This window comes from Phyllostomus discolor, chromosome 5 (assembly GCF_004126475.2).
Source record: "Phyllostomus discolor isolate MPI-MPIP mPhyDis1 chromosome 5, mPhyDis1.pri.v3, whole genome shotgun sequence".
Taxonomy (NCBI): Eukaryota; Metazoa; Chordata; class Mammalia; order Chiroptera; family Phyllostomidae; genus Phyllostomus; species Phyllostomus discolor.
In genome coordinates, this window is record NC_040907.2 from 78,927,847 (window position 1) to 78,948,166 (window position 20,320).

At 40.4% G+C, this 20,320-nt stretch overlaps 1 protein-coding gene across 1 annotated transcript in view; it reads right to left on the reverse strand.

The window, feature by feature from the left end:
• Positions 1-597: 597 nt before the first annotated feature.
• The window catches only part of CAP2 (cyclase associated actin cytoskeleton regulatory protein 2), a 141,407-nt gene continuing 121,684 nt past the window's right edge, over positions 598-20,320 (reverse strand). Inside the window, exons 8-13 of the mRNA XM_028513799.2 lie at positions 11,968-12,157; positions 10,533-10,708; positions 9,340-9,463; positions 9,175-9,257; positions 4,635-4,775; positions 598-1,974 (exon numbers count right to left, since the gene is read on the reverse strand). Coding sequence (XP_028369600.1) covers positions 1,891-1,974; positions 4,635-4,775; positions 9,175-9,257; positions 9,340-9,463; positions 10,533-10,708; positions 11,968-12,157 — 798 coding nt within the window. The 3' untranslated portion in view covers positions 598-1,890. The remainder of the gene's footprint in view (positions 1,975-4,634; positions 4,776-9,174; positions 9,258-9,339; positions 9,464-10,532; positions 10,709-11,967; positions 12,158-20,320) is intronic.

Consider the following 20,320-nt stretch of genomic DNA (forward strand, 5'->3'; position numbering starts at 1 on the left):
GCTGCTAAAATAATTGTTTGAACCTCAAGTTCATGTTCTCAATATTTGTGGTTCACCTTTCACATTTTGAAAGGCTGGTGCTAAGTCCAAGGCCAGCTGACACAGAGTCTAAGAATTTTTAGTGGACTTAGTTTTCAATATAAAATTATTATTATATTATGGGTATGTAGCCTATCCTTTCTAGAGTTTTTGTCCCAGTTAAATTTTTCCTCTATAAGTTCACTTATAAATTTATCATAAAAGTTATTTATATTATACTTTAAAATATATAGTATATCTAACTCCATATCATACTATAAGCTAAATTTAATTTCTGGGATATTTACATGAACTGAGATCAATGAAGGAGGTTTTGTCAATGAAGGGACCTTGATTTATAAAATAGTTCTAGGATTTTCTGGCTGACTATTCCAACTACAAATGGCTTTATGTGACATCTTTTTGGGGGAAGCCATTCTTCCAGGAAGCTGGTGGCATGCTGTATACATTATCTAATTCAACCAGAGGACTCAGCTGTCTTTCCAAATAAGACAGATGAGCAAGGGGCAAACCAAAGTAGATAAAAAGAGCTTTAATACCCAGAATTCAACACAGCACTTAAACAATCAGACTTTTACTTTATTTTAGAATAGGTTTACAGTTGAAAAAAAAGATATTTACTAAAGCCACAACATTATTTATATGGACAAAACTTTTATTGCAAAACCTTGATACATGAGTATTTAGTAATTTTAGTTCTGTATGGATATAGAAGATACTTAAAAAGACAGAAATGATATATTCCAAAGGCTGTAATAGGCACAATATATATGCTTGTATTGGGTCTGCAAGCATTATACTATAGTTTATTACATGTGATCCAAGAAGTTGCAGATTTTCAGCACTATATTCTAAAAAGATACAAAGGAGTATCATATTATGTTGAAAAAGCATGTACTATCAATACTACAAAACAGGAGCAGCAGGCCAAACCAACAAACAATTCCTTGGGTTTTGTAAGAAGTAATACATTTATGGCTTTTTCATGTTCATCTTTGAGACTGCTTAGCAACTCTGGCAAGTGGGAAAGAAGAAGGTGGTCTCTAAGAAAACACTAAAGACATCACTTACAAGGCATCTGATTTAACAGTTCAAAATTGGTAAACAAAACTTGAGCTTGATCTTAGAGCAAAACTGTGAGGTATTATATCTGCTTCCTCCCACCAATGTTTTGGCATGAAAATCTTTATGCAGAAAAATAAAAGTTTCCCAGGTGACAAGGCGGAAAAATGTTTATGAGAAATTGTTAGCATTTACTTTGGGTTTTAGAAACTGTAAAGAATGAAGGTTTTCTAGGGATCAAGAAACTGGATATGGTCCTTAGTATGGAATTTTCTTCTGTTTTGTCAAAACATGGATTGAAATATGTATTCATGCTGACAGTGTAGCCACGCTGATAAAGGTGAACATGTGAAAGTAAGAAAATAAAAAGCAGATTTTTTTCAGAGCATACTACCATTACAGCATATTGAAATTGTGTAAAAGGTAAAAATGTACACCTTAGATTCTCAAAGGTTTTATTTTCCAGATAGCAATTAAACATAAGTGCAAAAATGAATCATGCAGTATTTTTACCTATAGTCTACTGTGTTAATGATAAGAGGAAAACAGAATTCTTTTTTCCCTTTAAATGCATAATGCTCACAAGTTAGCATGTGGAACTCAAACCACACACAAAGGCAAATCATGAAGAAATGTTAACTATTTCAAAGTGCCCACGAAGGCATGCCAGAAATGATGCTGTTTCTATAGCACAGAATTGTTGGAGGCTACTGCAACTTCTCGGTCTTTAATGCTGCTTTTTTTTTTTAATTGGGAGATTCAGATCAGGGGGTCTGTTCTTTCTGGAGGTTAGGCCATAATTTCTGCAGGTTCAGTGACCAACTTGGATCCATCCCATGTTGTTTTGAACTGTTCAGGAACAGGAAATTCTCTCTGGAAAAAGGCAAGAGGAACAAAGTTATTTAAACCAAGGCTTCCTTTTGCAAACAGATAGAAGGCTGGTTAGTGTCACTTGATGGACAAAGACATTTTATGGAACTCAAACCTATATCATGGAGAAGACTTCTATGTCACATGGAGACTTGCACAGTCATGTGTCAGTTCTGTGACAGTCTGCCAGCCTCACCATTAAACTAGAACTTATTAAGAACCAGACTTTTTTTTTAAAGCACTGGATATATGTGAACTCAGTTGACCTCCTACATCCCTATGAGCTAGGTATCACTGAGATGCAATCTACAGCAAACAGAGGCCTGAGGGGTTAAGCCACTGACCCAGATGATGTCACTAGTGAGCAGAGCATCCAGTGTGCAAACCTAGACTGCCTCTCGTATCCATGAATCTCCACCAAACTCAAACATGCACAGGAATTCAACTGGGGATCTTGTTAAAAATGCAGATTTGGATTCAGTAGATCTGGGGAAAAGAATGACAATCAGCATTTCTAACAAATTCTCCAGGGATGACGAGGCTGTTGATCCCTAGTCACACTGAACTTTATCTGGTGTTATCTGTCTGCTCTTCGATGAAATATAAAAACAAGCTTCAGGTTGTATATAAATTTCTCATCCTTCATCCTGCTACCCTACTTTTCCCATTGGGAAATACATGCACACGTACCACACACACACACACCACATGTCACGGCAGACCCTCCCCCACCACACACAAATGCAGAACAGCCAAAATAAAATAGTTTGAAATCTCTCCTTTCTGTATGAGGCTCTCCAGTCATTTCAGAAGAGGATCAGAAAGTAAGACGTGGAGCAGTCCCCTTGGCCCCCGGCTTGTGTGGCTTCCCTGGACTTTGTACACACAGCACTACTGAAACCACAACTATCTGATAAGCTGATGCCTGTGCTCACCATTGCTGAGATGTGAAGTTTCACGGGGTACACACTTGAGTACATATCTTCCTGTATGTAGGATCTGATTATTTCTTCTGGAAGAAGCCACTAATTTATTTATTTTAAAGGGACAGCCCTTTCTATCATGAGTGATGAATTCTCCCTGAGTGAAACCTACAGTGCAAAGTCTTATGATGAAGCAAAGAAGTTACGATCTCAATAACCTCGTGTGCGTGTAGCTAGTATCCCTTCTGGGGCTCTTCTTGATGAGTAAAGAAGGCCAGGTAGAGAATACTCCAGAGTGAAGGCACCGGAGTGTAGAAAAGATAGTAACTTCTCTATAGCTGTTTGGAAATTTTGGGGGGGTGTAAAGTGATAGTAATCTGATGACACATCTTCTCTGGGGGACAGATTTCTTTGGGATGAATCATCCCTACCCTCCATTCCCAGATTACAATGCCTACAGCAGGACTTCAATATTGCTCTCTATTACCTTTGACTGGAAAAAGCATGAAGAGGGCAAAAGATAATTTCCATATAGAGGGAAGACTACGTCATCATCCTCAGGTTTTGACCTGTACTCATCCTTAGACTGGTGGATCTTACTCTAGGCTTCATACTGGAATCATCAAGGAAGGTTTAACAAATGCAGATGTCTGGGTCCCATGCCTGGGGACTATGCATTAATTAGTCCGGAGCGCTCATCCAAACCCCAATGCTTTTCTTAGCTGATCCAGTTCCCATGCAGCCGAGCCTTCTGCTTAAATAGCTGCAAAGGCCAGGACTCACCCTAATTTTTGGCTCACTTCTCTGGACCTGCGCAATAGTGGCTTTTGCACATTAGTAGCTTGGTTTAGCAGTAGCAGAAGGCTCAGCTGCATGGGAACTAAGTGGCAATAGGTGGAGAATGTGAGAGAAGACTCTTCTCTAAAGCTCACCTAGTTGTGAAATGTGGCCCAGTGCTGGCAGAGTTTTGTTTTTCAGACTTAAATGATAAATTGTAGGCTGCGACATGTAGGATGTGTCTGGGTAGCACTGGAGAACTCACTGAGAGATGGGGAAAGGGGAGTTTAGCAGGCATTTGGTCCTGCCCAAAATATCCACGCTTTGAAAATGTCCCTGGGTTCAAATAGCCCAGAACATTTATTTTTACTTTGGGTTTACAGGATTAATATGTAAAGACTATTACCATGTTTTATTGGGCCCATAATTGTGTTGGGGGCCTCCCCAAACCCCCTAACTGCCCCCCTGCAAATCTCCTGGATCTCACTTCCAGATGCAGACTTGGGGAATGGGCATGTCCATCAAGCTTCCCACCAGATTCTTATGCTGGGTTTGAGAACTTCCGATGTAAGAATACCCACACAAATTGGTCTACTTATTATTATCACCCCCCTCCACTTTTCCCCCAAAGCATTTCTCCCTCTTTTGTTTGCCTCCACCATAGCCAAGGGCAATGTTTGGTCCTCACTAATAGGGGCTCAGATGTGTGCTGTACTACGTGATACAAGATAGCCCTGTAAGGGCATTATCAGGGACCTGCCTTGAGAGCCACAAACTCAGGAGCGAGCACCGTCAAGGAAAGGAAGAGGGGAAAAGATATGTGAGGCAGCTCTCTGAATGCCTCTCCTGCCTGTGAATGATTCAAGTGAAGCTCATGAGTTGGAAGCTGAGTAGTCAACCTCAAAGAATGTTAATAACAAAGGCTCGAGAAAGATTCTTTACCGTCCTTTAAAAGGTACTCACATAATCGCCACCCTGAGGGATAAGTATGTTCATTTCAGAGGACTTGGCACTCACTATCTCGCAGTCTAACGCATCTTCACTGAGGTATACGTGGCAGCCTTCTGTCTTATTAATGGAAATTGTCGGCACTTTTCCCATTACCTGAAATAGAAAAAAAATGATATGGGACCAAAGCAAAGAAACAGGAATTATAATGTTCCGAAGTAGGTACAATTCATGGGCCTAAGCAGGTGCTAGGGATAGCTGGATCAGAGCTGGGGGCTGGTTAAGGGCCCAGTCTCGAGGCTGCGCTGGTAGGTGTCATTTGGGGACAGAATGAAAGGACCTCACAAGGGGATTCTCAAACCTCAGGGTCTCTTTCCTGAGACAAAATAAAGGGTTAGTTTGAAAACAGCAGCTAATGTTGAGAAAAAGTCTTACAACTCTGTTAGTGGCTTTGAAACATATATTTGATTTCATGATAAAAGGAACAAGATGCATTTCCCTTTATGTGTTTAAAATTTTAGTTTTGACAAATCTCTATAAAAGTTGGATTAAAACAAGTGCTAATATTGTCATTTAAGAGCAAATAAATTGTTCTGTAACTGAGATTTTCCCTGAACTGAAAAAGGAATAAATAAGAAACACTGCAATTCTTTTCACATAAGTCCTTTGCTAGATAAAAATCTCACTGGCTGAATGTGAAGCTTAAATGAGATAATGAGTGTCTAAGTATTTTGAAATGTATTAATTTCAGGAGTGAAAACCGGAGACCCAGTTCAAGCCACTCATTGTATAGGCAAAAGGCACCATACACGAGAGGAGGCGATTCTTTGTATTGTTTTAAAAATCTAAGTGCTATAAAATTTTCAATCAGTTTTAAATTTCTCTTTTTACAGTCAGTTTTCAGGCATCCCCCCAAATCTCTATAGGGGTAGACTGTTCCCCCAATGACCATATTACAACTCTATAATTTTGCTTCTTGTAATGGTAATTGAAGCGATAAAGACATCTCCTCTTTCACCCTGAAGAAAAGGCTGGATTGCAAACCAAAGGAGTAACTCCTGTTGATGGTGCAGGTGATGTAAAGAATTCCTTAGGGGGAGTCTAGCCAGGTCACCACTCTTCTCTGTTTTCTCCTCTCTCCACAGAAACTGGACACCGAGTTGGAAGTAAACCCCAGTACCAAAAAAAAAAAGGCAAAGGTAGTTCAAGGTCAGGTAAGCACAGGGCTTTGCCATAAGTAAAATAAAACAATAATACATATATCTGTATTTCAAAAATATGTCAGCAGTAACATTCTTGGTGATCTAGAGTTGTTTATCTTATAGTGATGAAGATCATTTGCATACTGACCAGAACTGTACAAACAGCAGGCAAGGAAAGAGAAGGAGCGTCTGTCAGTGAGTCATAGGTGATTTGTTTATGAGACAGAGTGGGGCCACACGAGGCAAGCACATTATGCTAATATATTATATTTATGTATCACTATATTATATGAACAATGCTGAAATGTTCTATGTATCCGAAGCTCTAGAATTAAAAAGAAATAGCCCTGAATTCTTAAGAATTGTCATTTCCACAGCATTCTGGTCAATATTACATTAGAGTAGGTGATATACGCACCCTTTTCCCCTGAACACTTTGAGAACAGAGATTGTTTCTTATCAACAGAACTGGGCCAAAAGTAGCTCCTCCGCTGAGTGACAGGTGCTACGTGACCTTGCCCAGGCCAATGCTCTAGCATTTCACACATGCTTCTGTATTTGTTCTGTTTTTCAAAAATGTATTTCTCTGTAAAAATTTCCAAAATTTCCATGGAATCTCCTAGTCTGTTCTTTCTCTCATAATTTCTACTCTTTTCTAGAGTATTTACCAGAAACAGAATTACTGAATCAAATCATGTAAACTTTGGTCTGTGCCCTTTCAGTCTTTTTGGCAGCAGCACTGAGGTAAAATCTGCAAACATAAAACTCACCCAGTTTAAGGGTGCCGTTTAATTATATTTGGTAGATTTACAGAGCAATGCGACCATCCCTTCAATCCAGTTTGAAGCTATTTCCAGCATCCTCACAATAACCCGGTGCCTGTTCACAGTCCGTCCCTGTCCTCGCCCGCAGACGGCCACTGCTCTGCTTCCTGTCTCTGCTGTGTCCACGCCCTTCTAAAGGGGGTATTAAACGTTTTAAGTAGACAGCCACGTTCCCTTGGTTTGAACGTCCAGAAGTTCAGAGAGTGTTCAGTTCAAGGTCTCTCTCTGAACGTCACTGCCAAGTTTCTCTCCCTCTGGGACAGATAACCATGGTTTATCCTTCCATTATTTTTAGAAATCCTGGCCATATCCTTAAAAATTATGATCCATTTTAGACACAGAAACATAGAAAGAATATCATAAAATATGTAAATGCAGATATGTCTGTCACCCAGCTTTTTCAGAGTTGAACATTTGTCTTATTTGCCTTTGTTTTAGGACTGTACTCTTCCAGTATCTTTGAAGCCCCCTCCGCACCTTCCACTGCCCTATTCACCTCCCCTCCTTCCCCCTCAGATGTAACTGCTCTTCAGGATTCTGTGTTTATCACTCACACCAGGTCTGTCCCTTGGGTAAAGTGACCTTGAGCTTTCATAAGTGTGTTTAACATGTACATATTGTTTTACATGTTTTCAATCTTTATGTAAAGGGACACATTGTACCATGCCTGCCATTCTGTAACTTGCCTTTATTGCTCAATGTTGCTTTGAGAGTGATCTGTTTTTATACATGTAACTGTAGTTCATGCATTTGAACTACTCTACAATATTCAATTAGTGGGATTTATTTATTCACTTACCAGTTGGTGGACACTTAAATTGCTTTTGTTTTTATTGTTATTATGAATGATACTACAATAAGTAATTTTACACATCTCATGGACATAGGCACTAGAGCTTCTTTAGTGTAGATACCTGAGAGAGAAATTACTTGGTCACAGGCTATGAGTGTCTATAACTTTATTACATGGTGTCAATTCACTCTGCACAGTGAGTGCAACAGATTTACTCTCCCAACACTGATGTATTAGGGTCCCATTGTTCCACTTCCCTAATAGCCCTCGTACCATCAGACTCTTCCCTATAAAGGCAATCCTTAAGCTGCACAGCTATGATAAACATGAGTTTCAGCTAATATGTCCCTTGTTAAGTAAGGACAGCCTGAATGCAAATTTTGATTGTGAAGACATCTTTAATTGTAGTATTAATTTGCATTCCTATTTCTATTAGGTAGGTCATGAATATTTTCACATATTTATAAAAACACTTCAATTTCTTTTCTTCTCAAAATTGCCATAATATTCTTTTCCCATTTTTCTTTGGGTTACTGTTTTTCTCTTTTTGACTTGTGTTAAGTTCTTTATAAATTCTGGTTACAAATCCTTTTGATTAACAGCATGACAAGTATCATTTTCAAATCCATGGTGTATCTTTCCACTTTATATATGGTGTCTTCTATTGAATATATAATTTAAATGTTTATGTGGTTAGATCCATCTGTCCTTTTCTTTGCAGTTTGTGTTTGTTGACCCCCAAAGCAACAAAAGAACAAGTAAAACAAAGAAACAAAAAAACTCATAGATACAGACAACAGTATGCTCTTTGCCAGAGGGGGAGAGGGGTCGGGGGAGGATGAAGAGGGTAAAGGGGTCAAATGCATGGTGACAGGAGACTAGAGTTTGGGTGGTGAGCCCAAAACGGAGTACATAGGTGTTGTATTATAAAGTGGTACATCTGACATTTATACAATGTATTAACCAATGTTACCTCAATAAGTTAATAATTTTTTAGTGGTAGTGGTGAAAAGGCCAGTGAAACAAAAGAGAAATATCTATAAAACTAGAATACAGTTTTAACAAACATTATTAGGAACACATCAGATAATTAGAGGTGATTAACAATAGGAAAAGAGTATAATCAAAGAAAGAAGTTATAGCTGGCCAAAGGGAAAAATTCCTTTAGCTTTTGCACATTATAAAATCCTGTTTGGTTAAATCAAAATTATTAAAGGGATGCAGATTTTCTCCTGCTTTGCAAATCCAATTTCAGTTCTACCTTCCAGGTTGCTTATTTGATTCCACTGACTCTTCAGAAAAGCTTTTCCTCCTCCTCACTCAGAACCAGTGTTTACTGAGGGGAGGAAAAAATTCTTTTTGGGATAGCGCTAGTATGCTGGGAGAATTTCTTAGTATTTTTGTTCATTCACTAGTTGATTCATTTACATCTCACTCCTCAAACAATTATTGAACACCTAGCATGTGGAGGTCTGGGCTGTAAAGATTAATTAGCTGTTCTTGAAACAGAGATGGCAAACCAGTACTTGGAGTGCAAAGCAGGAGTGTTCTAAGAGACTGAAAAAGACGAACGAACACTGAGCAGTAAGAGAGGGCTTCGGAGGGGAGCTGACAGAGCTGTGTCTAGCGGGAAAGGGGGGAGTTTTCCAGGTGGACACGAAGGGCTTCTCGCAGGCAGAGCGGATGACCTGGGCAAACCACAGTGAGGGCCGGGCGTGATTCCAAGGGTCACTCACCTGCATCTGTATGTCCTTAGAGTTGATCACTTCCACAATACCCACCACATTGTCAAACACCAGAGCAAACTTCTTACAGTTGTCTAAGAAGAAAAAAACTCCACTAAATATGCACAGCATGTTTATACTTATTATGGTAACAATGATGCTATAGTTCTGCATTACCAATTGTAATGGAATTTATTTTCCCTTTCATCTGTAGGGTAGACTTGTTGCATTTGAAAATGTAAGCCACTTGTTTCAGTTCGGTCTCTGAAATCACAAGGTCATTTCTGTCCTCTTGGTACTCCTAAAATTAAAACATATGCAAACATTAAATGTAAGAGTGTTTAGGTAAATTGAATCCATTGCACACTGAAACTACTATGAAGTTCAGCATTCATTAATTATAGCTTTTTAATATGTTCTTTCCTTTAGAACCATTTTCTTACGGACTAAACCACAGGTCTTACGTTGTCGTTGTGGTGTTGGGAATAGATGGAACCGCTGTTTGGAAGGGTGGTTGGTGTCAATTTGCAACTAGTCAGGTATCAGGTGCCCTGGTGAGGGGCTTGGGGCTGGACCAGGGATGGAAGAGCTTTATGTGCAGTCAGGACGCTGAATCTGGACTTACTGATGCTGTAGCAAATGTGCTGTGTCAAGTAGGAGTTGGGCAAATGGACTAGTAAGGGCCACTATAGTGGTCTAAATCCCAGTGTGTTCAGACCATGGCAACCTTCCCAGGGATTTTGATCCTCAATCTTTAGGGAAGCCCCTGGGATCGGCAAGGGGCACCAGCTTCATCCAAAGTGTCCCTGTCTTGCTCACACAATGGCGGAGGTGGCGGCTGAAGCAGTGGTTATAGCAGCACCTCCGTCCGGGCTAGAATGAAACATGCTACAGCTGATCAGAATGGGGCACAGATTACAAGTTTATGAAAGAGCACTCCAGCTCATAGAGACAGAAAGTAGAACAGTGGGTGCCAGGGACTCAGGTGAGAGGCCATGGGGAGTTAGTGTTTAAGGGGTACAGAGTTTCAGTTTTAAAGATGGAAACAGTTCTGTGGATGGATGGTGGTGATGGTGGCACAAAGTGTCAATGTCCTTAATGCCACAGAACTGTTAAGATGGTAAATTTTGTGTTACATGTATTTTACCACAAATAAAACATAATTTTAGAAGTTGGAGAAAATAGTAAGTGGAAAACAATGAAAAGTTAAACACGTTTATGGAAGCATTCAGATAGGCTCCAGTTTCTATGCTCGCCAGCCTTTGCCCCTGTCATTGCACTTGGAAATCCTAAAGACCTTGGTGCGTGGTTTTGCCGCTAGTCCTTTCGTCAGAGCGTGTCAGGGATGAAGGCTAAAGGGCTTCACTCACTACTCTCCACTTCTTTCCTTCCAACTCGAACACAGGAGCATGTTTCTGAAGAGGCTCTGATCGGGGAGCTTTGGGGCCTGGAGTGTGGCTTTTGGTGGGAGATGGAGTTTGTCCTCCTTGAGCTCGCAGGCCAGGATTCTTGTATGTCTTCTGGGCGTCTGTGACGTGCCGGAGCCCTGGGAAGGTAACACACAGACACATTGCTTTCCATTATATGCACAGGGAATGCCCCTGACTTCTTAGATCGACGTGAGGGCAACAGCACCACAATTTTGGCTCATGCCCTTTTCATAGCAGCCTTGTGTTTCTCAAGGTTAATATACACAATTTGAGATGTGTGTAAATTACAGTTAACGGAAACACTGTAAGCATTTGAGGAATTTTCTTTCTTTCTTCTTCTTTCTTTCTTTCTTTCTTTCTTTCTTTCTTTCTTTCTTTCTTTCTTTCTTTCTTTCTTTCTTCTTACTCAAGGATATGTTTATTGACTTCAGAGAGAGAAAGCAGGGGATAGGGGAGAGAAACATCAGTGTGAGAGAGAAATATTGATTGGTTGCCTTCTGTATTCTCTCTGACCAGGGATCAGCCTTTCATGTATGGGGAGACGCTCCAACCAACAGCACCACCTGGCCAGGGCAGAGGGACCTCTTCTTAAAGGTGATAAGATGATACATAAAAATTCTGCCAAAAGCAAACCATTGTGCCAAAAAGGGTCACTTGATTTACTTCCTTTCCCATGGCTAAATCATTCCCCAGACACAGCCAAAAGGTTAGGGGACTACATTAAGTACGTGTTGGGGTACAGAGTCAGTTTTAGGGTTACAGATCCATTCCTTCACTTTTCATATGAGGAGGCATTGCAGCTCATTGGAGCCAGAGAAAAATATAAATTTTTGGTTCTTAACTCCCAGCCCAGTTCATAGGGACACTTATATCATAATTCTCATTACCCATGCAAAGCAAAAATACATTTGTATAAAGTTTTGGGTAACATGACTTTATTAAAGATTGTATGATTTTTTTAAAAAATTAACTATTCACTGAGAGGACAAAAGTAGTTTGATGATATAACTCCTTGACAAGCCTATACATTGCTCGAGGACATAGGTGCCATCATTTGTCATTTTTATTTCATTGGATCTTGATGCCTTGGTTGTAGGCAGTGCTGTAACATCAGGGGCCAAAATGGGGAGGCAGTGTGTGGTGGTCAGTGGAGCACCCAGAGTCTCTTGAGTTCTTTCTGGTTCCTGCAACAGCCCACTGAGCCCATCTACCTTGAGATGCATGCAGGTTTGCAGGCCCTGCCTTCCCCTGCCTTCCCAAGAGCAGCTCCCTGCATTCTGGGATTGGGGCAGGATAATGTATCCATGGCAAGCTCTGGAGGGACCTGTGTGCCTGGAGTGCCAGGCAAACAGCTTCAAGGTCTGGTTTTTCTCACCTTTTGTAATCGCCTCCCCTTGGTTAAGTTGTGCAAATAAAGCTGAACGTGAAGGAGAGGACTCTTCTTTTCTGCTTTCATTTTCAAAAAGTGGAGGTGGCCCTGGAGGAGGTGGGGGAGGAGGGGGTGGAGGAAGGCCAGGCCCAGGGGAGAGGGCAGACAATGTGGATGCAATCGATGCTACTGGGCCCTGTGGGGAGAGAGCACAGGGAAGGCACTGCATTGAGACGAATGTCCTTGCTGAGTGCTGGGATGTTGCTAACATCACGTACAGCCAACGTGGTCAGTGAGGGGTTGGGGTGCCCGACTCACAAAGGGCACCCAGGAGGTACACTTGGAAATCATGGGTCTGTTTGGGACAACCTGGGACACAGAGAGGATTCACCTTGAGAACATGGAACACGACTCAGCTGTATAGATCTGTGAGCAGAAACTCCATATCCAGGACTCACACGGCTAACGCAGAGGGAAACAAAGCCATTATTTACAAATTCATGTCAGAGCTCAGGATATACATGAAACTGAGCCTTGCCCAATTGAGAATCATATGAAGAAAGTGGTCCAACTGATAAGAGGATTCGCTTTTGGGGACACTGGGAATTGCAGCCACCAAAGAGAGAGAGTTGAAAATTATTTAACAATTATTAGATTTTTAAAAAACCTTTCTGAGCAACTCAAGAAAGTAATACTGACATTCTTTATGTGGAGCTCCTTTTCCAAGCACGCATGCATCAAGCTGACCGCCAAGCAAGGGCCAGGTGGGACCTGGGTGCTGTCAGCCTGCAGGTGGCCAGGGCCCAGGCCCCGCTCATGACTTGGTTCCTCTGATGCTGGTTTTTAGTGGGCAAACCAAAAACTGGATTTTCATAGGGCAATATCTATGCTTATTCTTATCTTCTTTGCTATCTGAAGTACAGCCTTTATTTTAAATGTGAAGTTCTAACATATTGAAATGGCAATAGAAGGATTTGATCTAACATTTTGAGAGGAACCCAAAGAAGCAGTTGCTGGAGAGCTTAAAACTGGTAGGCGAGGGGCACACATGTACAATAAAGTTGTCTTACACAACATTTTACTTTTAAATCCTGAGGTAGAACACTGTATTCCTGTGATAAGAAATGTTTTTCAAGGATCACACAGTTCTTGAGGCTGACCAATTTTTTTGGTGAAAAAAAATAGAAAATTTAGAAGAGAGCAATAGAAATGTGGATTAGGCTCAGTTACTTTCAATACCAAATGCACATGTGACACATTGCACAGTGGCCAATATTAAACAATGACGCTGCATCCTTATTTTCCTAAACAACTCAATATTACAAAGTATCAATATCAAGTTTGAATCTGTGGTAGCTTTTAGTCAAAAAAAAACTTGACACAATTCTCAAAGTTCTTGTATAATCCAATCCCTATTAAGTGTAAAATTACCCTGAAATAAAAGATTCTTCTCTTAGTACAGAATTGCTAGTTACAAAACCGTCATGGGGATGTAAAATATGGCACAGAGTCAATAACGTAATAACTCTGTGTGGTAGGAGATGGGAACAGGACACACCACAGCGGTCACTTTGAAGGGTACATAAATATCTAATCACTATGTTGTACACTTGAAACTAACATAATACTGTAAATATGTCAAGTATAATTGAAAATACATTTTAAAAAGGATTTTTTCGATTCATGATGCATATCTGAAAAACTGAGCAGTCTAGGGATCTCACCTCCTGAAGTTATAAAATGGGATGGTTTCGTTTCTGAGGAAGACCAGCCTGACGCCATCAGGATTCTAGGTCAGGCAGAAAATGTTCACATAGTTCTTGAGACTGACCAATTTTTTAAAGTATATTAAATGTTTCTATTATGTTACTGAGGTGAACTTGAGAACTTGCTCTGAATCATAAAGAGCATCAAATACAAGCTTAGGCATCAAATAATATTCCAGTCCTCAGCTCCAGGCACTGGGAGCCAGAAAATATTACTTGTCCTCATAAACACGTAATAACTCACGTGGTCGGTGAGGGGACAGACCCCCTCTCCCACATCTGAAACACCACGGCTTTCCAGTTCTGTTTGTGGAAAGGGAGCCGATACTGGCTTCTGAATCCTAGAATGATTTACATAGTTCCCTCCCTCTCCGAATTCAGAGCCTCTCTCCAAGAGCCATAAAAAGGACACTGAAACCAATAAGCCACATATTTGATTTTTTGAAACTTTGATACATTCAGATGGCTGACCCAGGAACACTAAACCAAGGATTTTACCTGCAACAAATGTTGCATATAAAAGCCAAAAAATAGGAGAGCTCAGGACCAGCTGAAACTCGCCTTCGATTTATCCTTGTGTGTTCTGGCTCATGCCAGTATCAGCCCCAGCGAGAACACAAAACGGAGGTTCTGGTTTCCAGGTGACTTTATAATTAGCATTCAGGGGCTTTACTGTATACAGTGAACTTGAAAGCAAACTCATTAGACATTCCCTTAACAGGAGCTCTGTGGGCTGCCCATTGCAGTGCAATTTGCCTCTTTCTCCTCTCTTCCTCTTGCAGGGTATTACAGCATATGATTGCAGAGCTTCTGCATCCTCACATGTGCCTGGCCATGAGTGGTAGCCACATCAACTGGAATCACAGCCCGGCATTAAGTCTTCAGGAATTCCAGTGAAAACAGGGAGATGGTCAGGGAAGGGAAGGGAGCCAAAAATGCTGGAAACTCTAGGATATGCCAGGCACTATTGTTTCCATTCATTTAACAAATATTTAATGCTCAGTATAGGGCAAGTTCTATGCCAAACTTGTCTGAACATTAGAATCATCTGAGGATCTCTTAGAAATTCCAAACCGGAGCCACATTGCTGAAATGCTCTCTGGAGCAGTGGGACACAGACATCTTATTTTGAATCTCCCTAGGTGATTCCAATGTGCCAACAAGTTTGGGAAAACCACTCTATGCTGTGTGCTGAGATTGATCTTAATCATCACAGCAATATCACTAGCACTCTATCAAAATCCTTCGTTAGCAGAAAATAAAGCAGGAAATCAGAAAGGCTGACCCAGACATTAAATGGCTAGTAAGTGATAGAGAAGCGACTCTAGCTCATATCTGCTTGATTCTGGAGCCTTCTTCAGGGACTGGTGGTTGCCTGAGGTGGGGTGCAGGGAAGTGGGTGAAGGGGGGCCAAGGTACAAACTTCCAGGTCTAAAATGCATAAGTCCTAGGGATGGAATGTACAGCTTGTGCTGACCATAGTTAATAACACTGTATTGTAAACTTGAAAGTTGCTAGAAGAGTAACTTTTACAAGTTCTGATGTGTAAGAAAAGTTGTAATTGCACATTGGATGGATACGAACTAGATTTATAGTAGTGATTGTTTTGCAATCTATACAATTTCAAACCATTATGTTGTACACCTTTAGCTAATATAATGTTATATGTCAATGATAGCTCTCTAAAATTATTAAAAATAAGCCTTCTTCAGGGAAATCTTTCGTGCTGTATTCAGACTTTTTTTTTTTTAAATAGTCACTAGTCAAGTTAAAGAACCAGAGGTATGGGCTACCTCAAGATTATGCAGCACGGCTCTTGGGCCCCTTGAAGCTGTGAAACCAGCTTCATTTTATCTCCATTACATTCCGCTCTATCCCCCTAATGCCTCAGCGGCTGGCTGAGCTCCTACAGCCACTCTGGAATGAGGCCTGATTTTGTGGGGCACAGACGGGGAAGTTTCAGATGTTGACAGTAGCACCTCAGCATCAAGTCACCCTTGATGCTGGTTTGTTGTGATTCTGCTCTGGTTCTAGAAACTGGCCTCTTGCCTTACTCATTGTTTCCTGAGTACCCACTGGTTCTAGTAATGGGCTACTTGCACCCAATCTTGGTTCCCTGCCTAATTGCTTCAGTTGAATGGAGACTTAATTACCCCTCTGGGACAGCAGGGACCTCTTGGTGAGATTCCCTGTAAGACAAAACTCGCACGGCAGAGAGGTACGTCTAGACTGCATCAGGGCCCACAGCCCTCAGTTGCCCGCTGAGGGCGCCGCTACTTCTCTTTCCCATGGACAGAGAGGCCTTGTGGGAAGTGGAACTAAGCGGAGAAAGGAGTCCTGGCGCTGGGCAGCGAGGCTCGCTCCCCACCCTTGCCCTGCCCTGCCCCCGCCCCAGTTAGGTCCTGGTAGGACAGAGCCCCTGAGCAGCGGATCGCGCTCCAGAACCTGGGAGAGTCCTGAGAGAGTCGCAAAGATGACTGACTGGTAATTAGCCTGCAGACCACATTGGTTTCTGGGGACAGAGGCTACAGTATGGGATCAGATTACAAGGCAGAATAAAACCACATTTTAAAAAAGATGCCGTTTACTTGCAGATTATAAAATAGTTTTGGTCCTTCTAAAAGAACCCTTTGCTTAATAAAATATTATTTTATGGTGTGTTTAAGCTGACAATTACTTTAATTTTATTTCTAAAGTGTAGAATTAAACACTAAAAGCTCAGGACCTAGAGGATTATGATATCCTGGGACTGGCGTAGGCCACACGGATTGGAAGTAAAGGTGAGGAACCTGCAGGGAGACAACTGAACTAAGCAGCAAAGACTCCCACCCCCTCACCGGAACCCCACACACAAAAAAGCTGCTTTATTAGGTTGCTGAAATGAGCCTTGAGTACCTCGGAGCCTCAGAATTAAAAAAAAAAACTTATTCAAGTCATTTTTACAATGGCTTACAACTTAAAAAAAGAAAAGCCGTACATTTATTATTTTAAATGGCCATATTCAGGGGGCAAAAGTTCACTTATGTTCTAAGAACACAGCACAAAATCTGAAAAAGCAGCTTTTGAAAGCTTTATTAAGATTAATTTTGAGAGCAGATGTTCGATTATATACTTTTTTTGGAGGGGGCACAAAGACTTTTTAAAATGTCTGCAAGTTCCTTTCTCTAACTTAATTTCGACGTCCTGGGAACAGCTGCCCCCTCTAGTTTTAAATATATGACCTGTAGCTATCAGATAATGAACCATTGTATGCAGCATGAGGAAAGCTTGCAGTTTTTTTTTGTTTTACACATATATACTATAAAACTATATAACTATATTACATATAATATACCTATGTACTAATGTGTGACTTTTTCATTAAATGTTACTTGAAATAATTACTAATTTTATTATTTTAGAATTTAGATTTTATCCTGAAAGGGAAACTACTTCTAGTTCTTAAAAAATTTTATTCATTGATTTTAGAGAGAGAGAAATGCCAATTTGTTGTTCCACTTATTTATGCATTCATTGGTTGACTCTTGCGTGTGCTCTGACCAGTGATCAAACCCACAACCTTGGCGTACCAGGACAATGCTCTCACCAACTGAGCTACCCAATTACTTCTAGTTCTTAAATGAAATATCCACGTTGTTTTGCTGGTGGCAGTTACACATATAATTAACACCCCACTTCTATCCCCAAAGACAAACATCATTGCATTAGTTATCCGGTTAATATAGGTATTGTGTAGCTTTGGATCTAAATAATCTACAAAAAGGACTCTAATTATCCATTTTGTTGAGTTTGTACAAAGCAGGACCAATAAGGTACTTTTAGACAGAGGTTTTATGACTTTGTAACAAAATTAAGCAAAATCTGAAACATTGCTGGTTAAGTAAAAAAAAAAAATCAGTTACAAAGAGAAGTTTCCTATCTAAGATTTTCTGCTTAATAATTAAATTGTTTGAACATTTTCAATGTTCACATTTTAAATTCTAAGATTTTTCAAACCCAGTAACATAAAGGTAGCAGATGATCTGGTTTAAACAGAATCTAACTCTTTGATAGACAAATTGAAATCAAATTAGAATAAGTGGAGCTCATTTGTCGGTTCATTCACCAAATTTACCAAGGGCTACCTCACAAGGAGTTGGGTATACGATGAAAAATGAGGCATATGTCCTATTTGGTAAGAAGTTTATAACCTAGTCGGAGTGTCAAGTACATAAATAAGTTAACTCACATGCAGTTTGACATGTGTCATGTGAGCAAAGGACTCTGGGGGCACAAAGGAGGGTGTGAACATCTCTTCTCAGGAGAGTGGACTCAGGGCAGCCAGAGAAAGGGCTGCTGTGGCCACACCATTGAATGTTTTGTAGAGAACAGAGGTCCAGTGAGAGACACTGAGGGGCTTTGAGCTGGGAGAAATGTAGATATAAATAACACTGATCTCAACTCTAAGAATAGGTCAGGCAACCTATGTCTTGTCCCATGTTTTCACAATTTTCTAAGAAGCAGAGACTACGAAAATGAAAATAACATGTGGCAGCATCTTGGAACAAATGGATTGCATTCCTCATAATAGAGCTTTTGTTAACAATGTTTCTTCTATAAAATGAGCTTAGTGATATTATTTTGAGCCACCTGTCTTTAAGTATTTGTGGAGATCACACATAAAGCTGCAAACTGAAACAGCTGACATGCGGTGGAATGGTATGGTTTTTACCCCATCCCATCAGTCCCTCATGGCCAGCACCCCAACCCCCGCACACGCACATATGGCTGTCTTCTGTGTCTCTGTTAGATTCTCTCTTAAAAAAAGATTTTATTTATTTATTTTTAGAGAGTGGGTAAGGGAGGGAGAAACAGAGGAAGAGAAACATCAATGTGTGGTTACCTCTTACACACCCCTCACTGGGACCTCGACTGCAACCCAGGTATATGCCCTGACTGGGAACCAGTGACCCTTTAGTTTACAGGCCAGTGCACAATCCACTGAGCTACACCAGTCAGGTCTTAGAGTCCCTCTTTAGGTGTCCATCCTGAAGCCAACCTGGCCCAGTAAGCACCTGGTAGCCATGACAGCTTCCCTATGCCAGATTCTTTAAAAGCAGTTTAAAAATCTCCAAACCGTTTTAGTCACACATGCTAAACACATTTACATTAACATGCTAAAACTATGAGAATTCATGATGTTTTATAACTGAACATTTTGTTCAAATGCCATTTTAGTAATATCACCAAAGAAAAAATTTCAGGTGTGTAATATGACATAAAATAACAGGATTACCAGGAGGGAGAGAGCATATACCAGAATAGGAGGGAGAGGTTAAAAGAAAGAACTACCAGGTTCAGAACGAAAGACTAACTTTGTACATACATGAATCAGTTTTCATAGCAGCAGGAAATGCTTCACAAATTTGTGATTTAAGGTTTGTTTATATTTTAGCCATCAAAACTAGTTTCTATTTTATGCTAGCTGTATTTTGATTAAGAACTGAGTGAAGCCGATATATTACCAAATTTGTCAATTTCTATAAGTATTTATAAATTTTACATCCATATTTATATCACACTTTTATTTGAAGACAACTATAATCAGAAAAGCTTGCACAGAAGCTCACAGGTGATCATCCTGTACAACCCAAATGTAAACCAAAGTGAATTTATGATGTAAGTCTCTATTCTTTTATTTTTATCACTTCCAATAATTTTGAAATGTCTTCTGCAATGAAAACAAAGTTTCTGGGGGCTTTTCCAAGAAAACAGAATTGTTAAAAATACTACAATGGAATGCTGTATAATATTTTTAAGCATGTTTATTCATATTGTTTAAAAAGTCAACATAAGGAGTATTTCCCATTTCCTCTATGGTAACAGAACATGGTAGTACCAATTATACTTGCTTGTGGTCTAAATGAAAAGGTGGTCCCACAACCGTGAAGGAAATGTGGGGTTCATTTTGATCCCTTTCCTTCAGAGGCAAGACTCTAAACACCCTTGTGCTGAGATAGAAGTAAGGAGGGAAGGCAGGAAGAACCCAAATCTCATGACTTCATCAAGGACTTTTGATGGCTTCGCTCTTCCTGTGCTCCCCACCCTCTGTGGGTCTGTAGGACCTGCCTTTGATGACCCGGAGGGAGGTGGGCTAGGTCCGTAGATGAAAGAAGACAGAACAAGAAGCAAAGTCCCTTCAGAGAAGGAATAACAGTTTTAAACTGGAAACAGTTTGGGAATAATGTACACAGTCCAGTAACTTAGTGTTATTATGTTCGTTGTTCTCATAATTTGTGTCTCGAACGTGGCCCTTCAGAAACCAGAGGTGGTGAATTCTGTTCGACAGGAAGAGGGTCCCAATGGCTAGGAATCTTTGAGAACTTCGGACCAAGCCCTCAGGGAAGAGTCCAGAACATATTGAACACATTCTAATTTGCTTGAAGCAGTCCAGCTATTCTGCACAAATTTTCTTGATAAGTGGCCTCAATTATTAGTTTGGCCTTGCTTTGCTCCTGCTATCAGAACTAAGTCTGGAATTTCCAGATTGTCTTCTTGTCTGCCAGCACTGGCAACTTCAAGATAAAATTTCTCATAAAATAAAGGAAAGATAA